This window comes from Rousettus aegyptiacus, unplaced genomic scaffold, assembly GCF_014176215.1.
Source record: "Rousettus aegyptiacus isolate mRouAeg1 unplaced genomic scaffold, mRouAeg1.p scaffold_m13_p_9, whole genome shotgun sequence".
Lineage (NCBI taxonomy): Eukaryota > Metazoa > Chordata > Mammalia > Chiroptera > Pteropodidae > Rousettus > Rousettus aegyptiacus.
In genome coordinates this window covers 104,666,070-104,678,740 of record NW_023416312.1, presented here as the reverse complement: position 1 = coordinate 104,678,740, position 12,671 = coordinate 104,666,070, and the positions used below count along the sequence as shown (strand labels likewise).

At 49.0% G+C, this 12,671-nt stretch overlaps 1 protein-coding gene and 1 long non-coding RNA gene across 2 annotated transcripts; both read left to right on the top strand.

Annotated features, from left to right (window-relative positions):
• Positions 1-5,011: 5,011 nt before the first annotated feature.
• SNX12 (sorting nexin 12) lies at positions 5,012-11,996 on the top strand. The gene is made up of 5 exons (XM_036227080.1): positions 5,012-5,256; positions 9,619-9,714; positions 9,901-10,025; positions 10,268-10,358; positions 11,841-11,996. Exons 1-5 carry the CDS (start codon positions 5,092-5,094, stop codon positions 11,868-11,870), a joined length of 507 nt encoding a protein of 168 aa, XP_036082973.1. The 5' UTR covers positions 5,012-5,091; the 3' UTR covers positions 11,871-11,996.
• LOC118607822 lies at positions 5,511-8,828 on the top strand. Its single transcript, XR_004952865.1, has 2 exons — positions 5,511-6,186; positions 6,288-8,828. It is a non-coding gene; the product is annotated as an uncharacterized LOC118607822 (long non-coding RNA).
• Positions 11,997-12,671: the final 675 nt, after the last annotated feature.

The following is a 12,671-nucleotide window of genomic DNA, read 5'->3' as shown; positions in this document are numbered from 1 at the left end:
AGTGCTTAAAGGAGTACCTGATGCATAGTAAGCATTCAATAAATGTTAGCCTTTATTAAGAGAGAAAGGCCAGCTAATTGCAACATTATTGTCTTTCTAGGTCTTACTGTTGCTAGATAATTCGTGTATAATTAGCGAATACCTGTATGGAAGCTGGAGGCTAGACACTTTTTAGCTAGTCAGGTCTTTAGCAACCCCTGATAAATATGCACAGACATATGTTTAAGTCTCATCACTTTTTTTCCAGATTACCCTCAGCCTTAGGCAACCCAGAGATACTTTAGTGAAATAAATACAGCCACCAAGTTAGGCAGAGGAGTTGAGGATTTAAAGCACTCTTCATCAACATAGAGAGGAAACTGACACCTTTCGGAAGGGATTTAGTTGGAAGTAGAGACTATGCCAATGGAGGCGCCAGGTACCATTAGGATTTAAATGAACTTCAAGAAGGGGAGAAGTCTCTAATGGCAGTAGGCAGCTGGGTATGTGTGTGTGTGGAGAGTGGCGGCCGTAGGCTGGTGTCCCGGGGTGCAGGCTGTCCTCCTGAGCCCTGTTCCCTGCTGTTTCTCACACTCAGGCCCTCCCCCAACTCCCTCCCTGCGGTTCCAGACCCTTGCTCCCAAGAACACAAAACACCCAGATTATAGGGGCTTTTGATGTGTTATTTCCTCAGGACTGTCGGCCACAGAGACTAGAAAGAAGTTCTTGTCCGCATGGTTGCATAACATTGAGTTGGAGATGGTGCAATCTCCTTTGGAAAAAAATGCGAGAGCAGTAAGATGGATACCTGTCTGTTAGATTAAGGTACGGCATTGCCTTTGGGCAAGAGGATGAGCTAAACAAGATTCCTTCCAATTTAAAGATCTTGAGCCTTTCTCGTATCCCCTCCCCACCATCCATACCCCACTCAGGGCTCCTTTTGGAAAAAAATAAACGTGGTCACGGAAACCCAAGAGAGGAAAATGGGCATTGCTCACACGAAGTTCTGATGTCACCTGTTTGTTTGCCAAGAGATTCGACTCAGCTACTTTGTGAGTGTGTGTGTGTGTGTGTGTGTGTGTGAGAGAGAGAGAGAGAGAGAGAGAGAGAGAGAGAGAGAGAGAGAGAGAGAGAGAGAGAGAATTGAGGGACAGAGGATAACTGCCTTGCCCAATATCACTTGGTAACTGTGAGGCTCTGTGCCTCTTGTGAAAAGCAAAGAGATGTGTTTGTGTGTGAGACAGAGAGAAACAGAAACAGAGAGATAGACAGACAGAGACGGAGAGAGGGAGCAGGCCAGAGAGCTAGCCAGCCAGCTGGTAACAGCTGTTATTTTGTTATTTCTGCAGAGGATTTAATTAGCCCAGTACCCTCTACTCTACTCTCTCCACCCTATCGCATCTTTCTTTAGCAAAAGCGCACATTTACATCTCATTGTGAATTTAACTTGCTCAATTCTCCCGGGGCTATTTGATTTTAAGCCTCACCCCTTTACTTACCTATACACTCAACTCACTTTCTAAGAACCGCCCCCCACCCCCGCCAGCTGTTAAACACCCTGGAATCTGTTCCCTCTCTAACAAAGAGATCCTTCTGTGACAATGCATGGCTCGCTAGCTACTACATTCCTTTCTTTGGCGAGCTTCTCAGAAGAATAGTCTCTACTAGATGCTTCCACTTCTCCACGTGCTTTAGTTTTGAGCACTGCCATCTGGGTCCTACCTCCAGTACTTGGCCCAGACTGCTCTCTTTCGGGTAATTGTCAAACCCAGTGCCGTCCTTCTGCGCTAAAACAGTGTTAACCACCTACTCTCTCCTTTTGGGGACATTTTTTTATCCCTCCCATTCAGCCCCTGTCTCCTGGTTCCCTTTCAACCCCGCTGAGCACTTACTCCTTCCTGGTCTCCTTCACAAGCTTCTCTTTCTAGGCCTGCCCTTTAATTTTCTTTTCTCAAAGGGAGATTTTTCTATTTTTTTTCCTGATTAAAGAAAGAATATATGGTCATTGTTTAAAAAATGAGAAATAGCATAAAATCCAACTGAAATTTCACCACACAGAAGTAACCACTGCAAACATTTTTATATCTTTCTAGTCTGTAAAAATTATTGCATAAGGATATGTCATATTCAATAATACAAATGGTATCATATCACCATATTTTACCAGTTTTTTTTTTCACTTTTTCATGACCATCATTCCATATTAATAAGCAAAGAACATTATTTTAAATGGATATGTATGAGGCCGCTGAATTTGGTCATTTACACAAGAAACTGCTTCATGGTGACTGAGATACTAAGTCTGTAAAATATAGAACCCACTACTCCTTTGTAAGACTTGTCATACAAACAAATTCACAAATTAGAAACAAATGGCCACAAAAATAGTCCATTGTATTAAATGAAAAATTATTTCCTCCTAAAGATAAGATCTATGTTCTGGTATCTTTATGGGATCGTCTGATTATTTATTTTCTCTGGGTAAATTTTTGGACGTGAAATTTTTGAGTCAAAAGTTTTGATAAAAAAATCATTAAAAATGTTTTTAAAATACAAAAACTACTTAAACATAAATGAGAAGAAAATGGCCAGTTCTGCTGGCCAGAGACAACCAGTATTACAGGCTTCTTGAGGTCAAAGGTTTTTTTTAAGACATACTGCCCATTTGCCCCCCAGAAAGATCATAGAGATATACACTCTCATCAACCCTGCATGCCGTCACCAATTTGAAATCTCTGTTTGCCTCTTCACATTTTTCCTTCCACGCTGAATGCTGATGACTCCCAAATCTCTAACCCCGATCACACCCTTGACTCCCCGCCAGCATTTCCAGCTGCCTCCTGGACATCTCCACCTGGGTGTCCTGCAGACACCCCTGATTGATCGCAAATGAGCTCATTGTCTTCCCTCCCAGAGTTACTGTTCTTTCTGTAATTTCGATGTTGATTGGAGGTTACAGCATGTGCCTAGTAACCTAAATCAGAAACCTAGGAGTCATTTTCAATTTCCTCCCTCTCCCCTCAAATAATAATAAGAGCTAATAGTTACCAAACACTCTTTGTATACATTTTGTTTCATTGAATTCTCACAAAAGCTCCAGAGGGAGCTTTTAGTCTTCTCATTTACATTTTACAGACAAGGAAAACTGTTTGAATAACTTTCACCCGGTTATACAGCTAGGAAGCAGGTCTTTAAACCGGGCTGCCTAAGCCCAGAGCTCACACGCTTAGGCCCTATACTTTCCTCCCCATATATCTAATCAGATACAAGTCTTATGTATTTCAGTTCTTCCATCTCAGTCCTTCCTCTTCCCTTTTCTCCATGCCCGCCATGCCACCTGATTCCACGTGTTATTGGCGATACTCTCACAAGTCACATTCGACTCCAATATATCTTCCACGTTGCCTGCAAAATAATCCTTGTAAAATACAAATCTGATCATGTCTTGTCCCTGTTGAGGATCTTTCAGTGGTTTCCTGTCGCCCACATCATGAAGCCAGAGATACTTCCTTACTATAAAAAGGATCACCCTCTTCTGTCCATCCTCAGCCAGCCTATCTCTCCACGTACTTCCATTACACACTCTGAATTGATGATAATTGCATGAAAATATCATGCTGCATCTTATCGCAATGACTTTGCATACGTTGTTCCCTCTGCAAAAAAATCACCTCTCCCCGTTTCCTCTCCTATATGTCCTTTACCTTTGTGTTTTTGTGTCTGTCAAAATCAGCTGTTTTCTCCTCCAGGAAGCGTTTTCTAATTCCTCCAACTATTCATGTCCTATGTGGTGCTTTGAACCTTCACTTATTTCGTATATCACATTCTAGTAGTTTTATTTACTTGTCTCCCTTTCTAGGATCTTAGCTCTTTGAGGGCGGTGACTCATATTCAGCTCTAGGTCTTTAGCGTTTAGCATGGTGCCTGGCAGATTAGTAGTTGCTTAGGAGATATAGGTTATACTGAATTAAATAACTTAATTGCAAAATTATAGGGCCTTATATGCTGAACAAATTTGAACTATCAGTGGCATGGGAAATATTTGTTGAGTGAAGAGGGGCAGATACAGGGAGGGGAAAAGGATTATCTAAAATTGATTGTTTTAAAAGCTATATAAATGTGTAACCAATGTAATCTATACTTGAAATTAATAAAATTTAAAAATAAAAAAAAAGCCACCCCCCCTTAACGCTGGTCATTACTCCTTTATGCAGGCCATGTGTAAATTAGTCATAAATATTCCTATTTCTATATTCATTCCCATGTAGATGTGTATTCTTTCTCCATTATGGACTGCAAGGAACCCCCGAGTAGTGCCAAGTATGGAGTTGAGCAGAGTAGGGCTGGAAGGTATGAAATAAACGCCCTCAATTTGCTGAGAAATGAGTCAGTACACCCTGGCTTCGCTTTTATGCGGCTTCAAGTGGAGAATGAAGATATGCCCAAATTTTCCCGAAAAGTGAGACTGAGAAATCATCTTTGTTTACCCCATCCTCGCTGCTTTCTCGGCACCAAAGACAGTGCTGAGTGCTCAACTGCGTGAGGAAGGAGTTGAAACTCTCGGGGGGCACGAGTGGTGGCGGGGCTGCGTTCTAGGTTGTCAGGAGTATTGTTGGAGTCCCCCCTCTCTCTGGAAGCCACCCTTCTGTTTTCGCGGAAACCCCTGGTTTATTCAGGTCGCGGGGCCTCGGCCTATCACGGTAGGACCCCAGCGTGCGGGGCAGTGCCCACGGCCGATCGCTCCCCGCTGGAAGACAATCTCTCGGGCAGAGGGGCAGCGATTGGCCGATCCCGCCGGTATTGCTTTCCCGGGATGCTGGGGGGCGCGTATCCGGGATACAGGCTCCGGGGTGGCCACTGACAGCGCCCGGGAGCCTGAATGAGGCCTCCCGGATGCAGGACTCCAGCGCGCGGCGAGGCCGCTATTCAGCGCGCCGGGCCCCGGGCCGGGGCGACGTGCGCGTGCGTGCGTGCGTGCGTGGGCGCGCGTGCGCGCCGCCGCCGCCTGTGGGTTGGCTGCATATTTTGCAGGCGGGAGGGGCCGTGCGCGCTCCTGACTCCGGCCTCTATCCCCCACCCCCCTTCCCCAGTCCCCGTCTCATCTTCGGAAAGATGTCGGACACGGCGGTCGCTGACACTCGGCGCCTTAACTCGAAGCCGCAGGACCTGACGGATGCTTACGGGCCACCAAGTAACTTCCTGGAGATCGACATCTTTAATCCACAGACGGTGGGCGTGGGCCGCGCGCGCTTCACCACCTATGAGGTTCGCATGCGGGTGAGTCACGGGGCGAGGGAGACAGCCGAGGGAGGACCAAACGGCGGGGCGGGGGAGGCCACCCCAGGGGCGACCAATGGAGCAGACGCCGCAAGGGGTCCTTTGGGGGTTCGGGGTGCAATCGGCTTGGAGGGAGGTCTGCAGACTGGGTTGTGGCCGTGGGATACAGAAAACTCCTGAGGGGGACATCAGGCTGGGGGGAGGAAAAACAAGTCCCCATGAGCAAGAAGTGAAGCATGGCCGGGGGTGGGGTGGGGGTGGGGGGAGGATGGAGAAGATCGGAGCGAGGACCTCAAGGAAACAGGAATCGTGGCCGGAGCGCCAGGACTAGGGGAGGCAGAGTGAAAGAGGGCCGGGGGGTGGAAAGCCGAGGCGAGATGTCGCTGGGGCCCCTAACTAAGCTGCCTGTGGGAAGTCATTCTGAAGAGGGAGGGCGGGAAGGCCTGGCCCTTTCTCTGGGGTCTCCTTGGGATGGCGGAGTTCAGCTAAGCCTGATTGAAGGGAAGGTGGGCTCCAGGAGGGCAAGTCAGAAAGCGACCGCTTCCCGAGCTGCTGGAGAATTAGCATCTGAATGAGAGAAGCGGTCTCTAAGTTTTCTCGGGTACCACATGCTGTGTCTCACTGTGAAACTGGGCCTCGCATTGTGATTGGTGGATTGTCGGTGGCTGCCCTCATCCTCTGCCCATCCTTGAGATTCGAATTATCCAGAATGGTTATTTCAGTATCTATTGTCTCCCGTTTGGGTTTTCTGTAGTGGATGGCCATTTGACCTTTCTGTTGTACATTAACCTTTCGGATTTAGACCCTGGCCTGCAGTCCCTTTGATATATGGCGTTTCAGGACTGCCCCAGAAGTGGCTTCTGCCAGTGTGCTCTGCAGAGGACTTTATTCTCTAGTTCTTAGTCCACGGTGCGACGAGGGGATGTGCAGGTAGATGACGTGCTTTGCAAGTCCTTTTGCCGAGTTGAAGTGGTGACAGGCAAAACATTTTTGAGAACCGTTTTCTAATTTTCCTTATGTTTTCTTCTCAGACTAGAGGGCAAGAATATTCTCTGTGGACAGCATGCTGCTCAAACAGCATTTGAAGACGTAAAAGCGTGTATGTGCTTTCATTTTTGAATGAACGAATGAATGAATGAATGAATGAGAGCATGTGCTTCTAGCTGGGCATTGAATCTAATCAACAGTGGCCTCCAACTTCCAAGTTTGGCGCAGTCCAACCTGAAGAAAGAAAGCCAATACCAAAAAAAAAAAAAAATGGGAAAAACTCATCTCTATAAGAACCATTTGAAATCTCTCTTTGGAGACTGTTGGTAGTAGAGAACTTACCTACCCCAGGAAGTCTGGGCATAACTTGTTCAGTATGAGCACTCTGTGCTGTGGGGTTTGGGGGACATTGTCTTGATGCATTACCCAAGAACCTTAGGGATGAGGGAGGAACTAGCGCTGTGCTTCAGGCGTGCTGATAACGGCAGGGCCTGTTCATCTGGTGCCTTCTGTGTGCCTGGTGCAGAACTAGGTGTTAGTCTCTAGATCCCTACAGAAACGCCTTTTTACAGATAGGACGCTGAGTGGGGATGCAGTTTAAGTAACCTGCCCAAGTACGCATGGCTAATAACTGCCAGCCTGGGATTCGAACCCGTGTCCGTCTGACTCCAAAGCCCATCATATTCTTTCCACTACACTCTCCTCTCTTTGGCAATGTTTAGTTGTAAAACTTCAGTGAGCAAAATTCTTCTACCTGCTAAGCTTTTCATCAGTCCTTTCTAGTTTCTAATTGTGTAGTGACGATAGAGTTGGTGACACTTCCTAGTTCTGTGGGTTTCAGTTAATTAGTATTGTTTATGTTAATATGTATAGCTAGATGGGCTTTTAACATTTTTGTTGAACTCCATTTGGGGGAAAATGGGTAAAATCATGTGGTTTAAAATTGCTATTTTAAGGAATCGTTCATGATAGGCATTATAGGGAGCATGAGATTCAGAGAATGGGCCTTGGGAGTTAGGCATTAGTGGGACAAGCAGACGACACTTTTTCCTTTGTGTAATAGCTAAATACTTCTGACACTCTTCTCTGTCATTTTGCTTGGGAAAGAATTCTCCCTCTCCCATCCCCCCAAGAAACGAGGTGGCTGGAGAGGTGTCCTGGTAACTTCACATGATGTGTATAGAAATCTTCAAATGTCAGTTGTTCTGTGGACTTGAACTTTGCTTCTTTACTCCTTCCCCTTGACCCCATGTTGATCAGAGGCAAAGGAAACTCTGTATCCTGTGCTATACAATCTTGTCTTCCTCATGAGATTGGCAGATGGGAGCTGGGAGACTATCTTAGTACATAGTAGCCCCTTCCTTAGATGGCTAGGTGCTGAGATGAAAGGCCATTATTGTCACCATCCCGTGGGGGGTAGGGAAAGAAGAGCATTTTGTGAGTCAAAGGAGGAAGTTTACAAAATGGCAGTGGGTGGTTACACTGTGTCTTAGAAGAATCTACTCAGCATTTTTTTTCTTTTTCTTTGTGGCCTTTCGGTTGGCTTCTGTAAAAGCCTACTAGTTAAGGTTCTACTGAACTGCGATGGAAACCTAGAATCATGTGATACAGGAGGGCTTTTTTCCTCACAGGACTGTTGCACTCCAGCTTTATCGTGATATAATTGACATGTAACATTTTATAAGTTTGAGGTATACAATGTGATGGTTTGATAAACATATATATTTCCTGCAGGATTCTGAGAATGTTCTCTAGTAGTTTATCTTGAGTAGTTAACATGTACATATGGTACAGAATTCAAAAGGTATAAGAAAATTATCCTGTAAAAATTAAACATCCTTCTTTCTGCCCTCCAGAGGTTCATCTTGCGTCAAAAAACACTCTTTCCGGTTTCTTATTCTTCTAAAGAATAGTTGAGACGATGAAATATCACTTTACATGCATCTTACTTGACTTCAACCCATTGACAGTCCTTGGGCTGTGATCCTTGGTAGAGTTGTCACTGATGTAAGTTGGCCAGTTGTTTGGCTTTTGATGATTTTTACTAAACCTGGGTCCTGAAAAGACAATCTCCAGACTTGAGGACCGCAAAGAAAGAGGTATTGAGGACCCTACGAAGCTCTAGCATGGCTCCCGGTACTCGATTCCTGCCCTGAGGGACGTAGGGACAAAGGAGAGAGACTGCTTCCTTTTATTTCCATCTGCTGATCTGAATTGGCTGGCGGGAAATACAGTCAGCGCTAATGCATGTGGTTGGCCATTTCTATTGAGACCTTGTAGACAAGAGTGAGGATCAAGGAATTGTTGTTTGTTGGGGGTTCATGATGCCATTCGAGTCTTGGGGGAAATTCTCCCGATTAAGGTGTGGGAACAGGCTGAGGTATATCAGGTGGCGACCTGGGCTAAGCCAGCCTAATGGAATTGTTGCCGCCACACTGTACATAAGGAGAGGGCAAACAGGTGCATAGGGCCTCTTGTGCAGTCTGCATTTGGGGACATGTGGAAGTAGTGGCTCCTGGTTTCAGTAAAACCAGAGTTGAGTTAGGCAGCGGGAGTACCGCGATGTGTGAAAGGGGGGTGTCCGCCAGTACGGAAGTCTAACTCTCTAGGCGTTCAGAAAGAGGGACCAGTAAATTCAGCTGCTGTCGCCAGGGACGACTTCCTGGGCAAGGTGTGGCTTGAGCTGGGATGTATAGAATGGAGAGGGTTTGGACAGGAAAAGCGGAGGAAGCCATACCTTGGGCGTGTTGATCTCTTGTCTTTCCAGGGAACTTAAATTCACTTTTCAATTGAAAATGGAATACGTCAACATGATCAATTGAAATCATAGAATGAAAACTGATTCTCCCCTATTCCAGTTGTGTAATCTTATTCACCAAAGTCACTGTTACCAGTACATTCTCATTAATAATTTTATTCATCAAAATAAATATGTACACATGTACAGATCCCTTTTAAAACACAAGTAGAGGTAAGCTATGTATACAGTTCTGCACCTTATTTCAATGCTTAGTATCTGCATACTGGCACATACATATCTTTCATATTCTTTTCGTAGCTGTACAGTATTCCACTGTACAGGGAACCCTATTTGTTTCACTAATTACCCGTCAATGGACATTTATGATTACAAATAATAAAGTACAGTGAAAACCCTCGTACACAGCTATTTACATACAACTTGAAGTCTGTTTGTAGGAAACATTCTAAGCAGCAGGGGACTTTTAACCTCCACTGCTACGAGGCCGGATGTGGCCTGGGTGTTCACCGGGTCCACGGGAGCCGTTTCTTCCCTGGACCCGTCCGGATCGCCCCGACAGGTGGCCCGCAGGCCGGGCATCACTAACATCGCTCTCCTCTCGTTCTTCCCTGTAGACAAACCTACCTATCTTCAAGCTGAAGGAGTCCTGTGTACGACGGCGCTACAGCGACTTCGAGTGGCTGAAGAATGAGCTGGAGCGCGACAGTAAGGTAGGGCCGGCTCCCTGGGTGGGGGTCTGCGCAGGTGCGCAGGGCTCGAGACCCGAGCCTGCCGGCTCCGCACGGCAGCGGAGAGGGCGGGCGCTACCCCAGCCGCAGGGCGCTGGGTCTGGGCGGCCTCTGACCCTCGGAGGCACAGAGTGCGCGACAAGCGCGGCGTTTGGCGTCTGCCTGCAGATCGTGGTGCCCCCGCTGCCCGGGAAGGCGTTGAAGCGGCAGCTCCCCTTCCGAGGCGACGAGGGTATCTTCGAGGAGTCGTTCATCGAAGAGAGGAGGCAGGGCCTCGAGCAGTTTATCAACAAGTAAGCCAGGTCCCCGGGGGGTCCCGTCCGGGGCGGGGCATTCTGCTACTTTGTGTGTCCCCTGTTAATGGGTCACATGTCGTGGCGCCGGCTGGCCGGTCAGCCTCTGTGCCTCTGAGCACAGTGCCGATCCTGCAGCTGGGGCGTGGCGGGTCCCCTGCCTGCCCTCCGGCCCTTCCTCCCTCCGCGAGCGCTCTCCATCCCCGCCGCTCCTGCCAACCAGCCGTCCCCTCTCTCCGTAGAATTGCTGGGCACCCACTGGCTCAGAACGAGCGCTGCCTACACATGTTCCTGCAGGAGGAGGCCATCGACAGGAACTACGTCCCTGGGAAGGTGCGCCAGTAGGAGCCCCTGTCACCACCTGCCCTCTACTTTCCTGCTGAAATAACATTGGTTTTTACACTAAGCCTCTCTCTCTCTTTGATCTGAACTTGGCTGCCCATCCCCTGGCCTGATAGACTGTCTGGCATCGTGTTCCTTGGCACCTCACTCCAGCGCGGGCACTCCGCCGGGGGTCCAGTTCTCCGCGGAGAGGCGGGAACCCGCAGGCGACGCCCTTCGCTTGGGGTGGGGGGAGGGCTGGGCCAGCCGGGTGGGGCGGGGCGTCTTCCCAGGCCGAAAGGCCACCCTGGGGGCGGGTCTTGTGCCGGAGGGCGCCCAGGGGTCTTTCTTACTCTTAGGCTTAACGAGGAACACTGAGCAGGGAGAGACCTGCCCTTCCTACCTGCATGACCCTTTTCCTTTTTGGGAGGGTGGCGGAGACCCGACCGCTCGTGTTCTCCAGGCCCGCTCGCAGTCCTCCTGACAGTTTCCTTTGGTGCTCCCTCTCTCCCGTGATGCTTTTCCTGGTGGTCCTCCCAGGCTCTCAGCGGCCCGGCGTGTGGGGCGAGGCGCACGGGTTTTCTGGGCCTGACTGCACGGCTGCTTCAGAGTCTGACGAAAGCCATAGGGCAGGAGGGAGGCACCTGTCGCCTAGCCTCTCTCCTCTGTGGCCCCCACTCTGGCCGCTTGTCCCTGCTCACCAGCGGGCGAGTCCGTATGGGCCAGCAGTTGTCCGTCCCCAAGCCTTCGGTTCCTCTTGGGCTAGCTTTGCAGATTTGGTGGCTGGAAGGCTAGGGGCCACTCACCTCTGCCAGGTAACTCCTCGAAGATGGGACTGGGTCATTTTCTAGGTCCCTCTGGTGGCAGGGAAGGCCCCTCCCCCTCATTTAGTGCTGCCACAGGGCAGAAGCACACGAACAAACCCCAGGCTCCTGGCTCCCAAGTACTTCGAGCAGTTGTCACTGCCCTCCCCAGCTTGGTCACAGTGCTATTGGACTGCCACACTTGGTTCCCATGAGACCCTAGCACCGTCCCAGAAGCTGAGCTGGGTATGGGGTCCAGCTGGGTATGGATTTCCCAGGTCTTCCAGTCTGAGGCAGTGTTCCTGGGCTCCTGGCCAGGAGTGGGTGGCTTGTTCGCTGAGGCCCGATATCTGTCCCAAGTAATGGGACAGGAGCAAGTTATCTCTGGCGTTGGGGCAGAAGTGGGGGCTCTGCTGAGACCCCCTCTTGGGGAGGGATGGCAGTTTTCTACACAGGGTCTAGGGGAGCAGAGTTCCTGATTACGGGGAGGCGACATTCTGGTGGCAGAGACCTGGCATTTGGAGCCCATCCTGATGTTCAGCTTCCCTGAGACAGACGAGCCCTGCGGCTGCCCAGCCGGTGCCAGGGGCCGAGCTGCCCCCAGAGAGAGGCTGTGCTGCTCGTCCCACCTCCCCGGGCTCGGTGTCGCTGTTGCCCTTTTTGAGTTGTATCTTCTTACTGATTTTTTTAGATTCCTTCTTTCATTGTGCACAAGTGCTGAGAGCCTGAGGCCCCAATTCTGCTGTGTATATATCCTGACTCGGGGCTTTTATTCAGCAAGTTGTCCGTTCTCCTGGCAGACAATGTCATAGTCGCCTCTGTCCATATTAAACCACTGTGAAGCAAGCATCCGTGTCCTGTAGTTTTTCACATCTACGATGTTCTGCGCATCGTGCTGGAATCATACGGCATGGTGGTTAATGCGCTGATGCGATGATTGAGTTTTGCATTTGAATTTGTAAAGAAAACAGAATCCTAACTCCCTGTAGTGACACTTACCTCTCCTTGCAAGTCACAATGGACTTTGTCACAGAGGCGATGCGCTACCCGTAGGGAGTCGCCATAGGGCGCAGGGCCCATGGCTCGTGCCACAGCACGCAGATTCGGTTTCTAAGCGTGTGAGTTCACGCTAATTTGGGCAGAACATACAGTATGTGTGTGTGTGTGTGTGTACGTATGTTCCTGTGCTGTGTGTCACATAAATGGATGTGTGCTTGCCCATCCCCCAAGACACCCGCACACCGCCTACCAACACTTTCTTCTAGAGGCCTTTGACCTTCACTGAGACTTTTTCTTTCAAATAGATCCGATGCAGGCGGAAAGGTGAGTGAGCTCTGAGAAGTTCTGGGTGGAGAGTTTTACTTGACCAGCATGCTCTGAAGTGGCTTCCCACACAAAGTGGGCTTTGGAAAAAGGCTTGGAGTGAGAGGAGGTAGGAGTCTTGTCCTTTGGGAAGTCAAAGCTGGTTTTAATCACGTGGCTGAGCGTGGAAAGGTCTAGGAAGTGCCATGGTCAAACCATT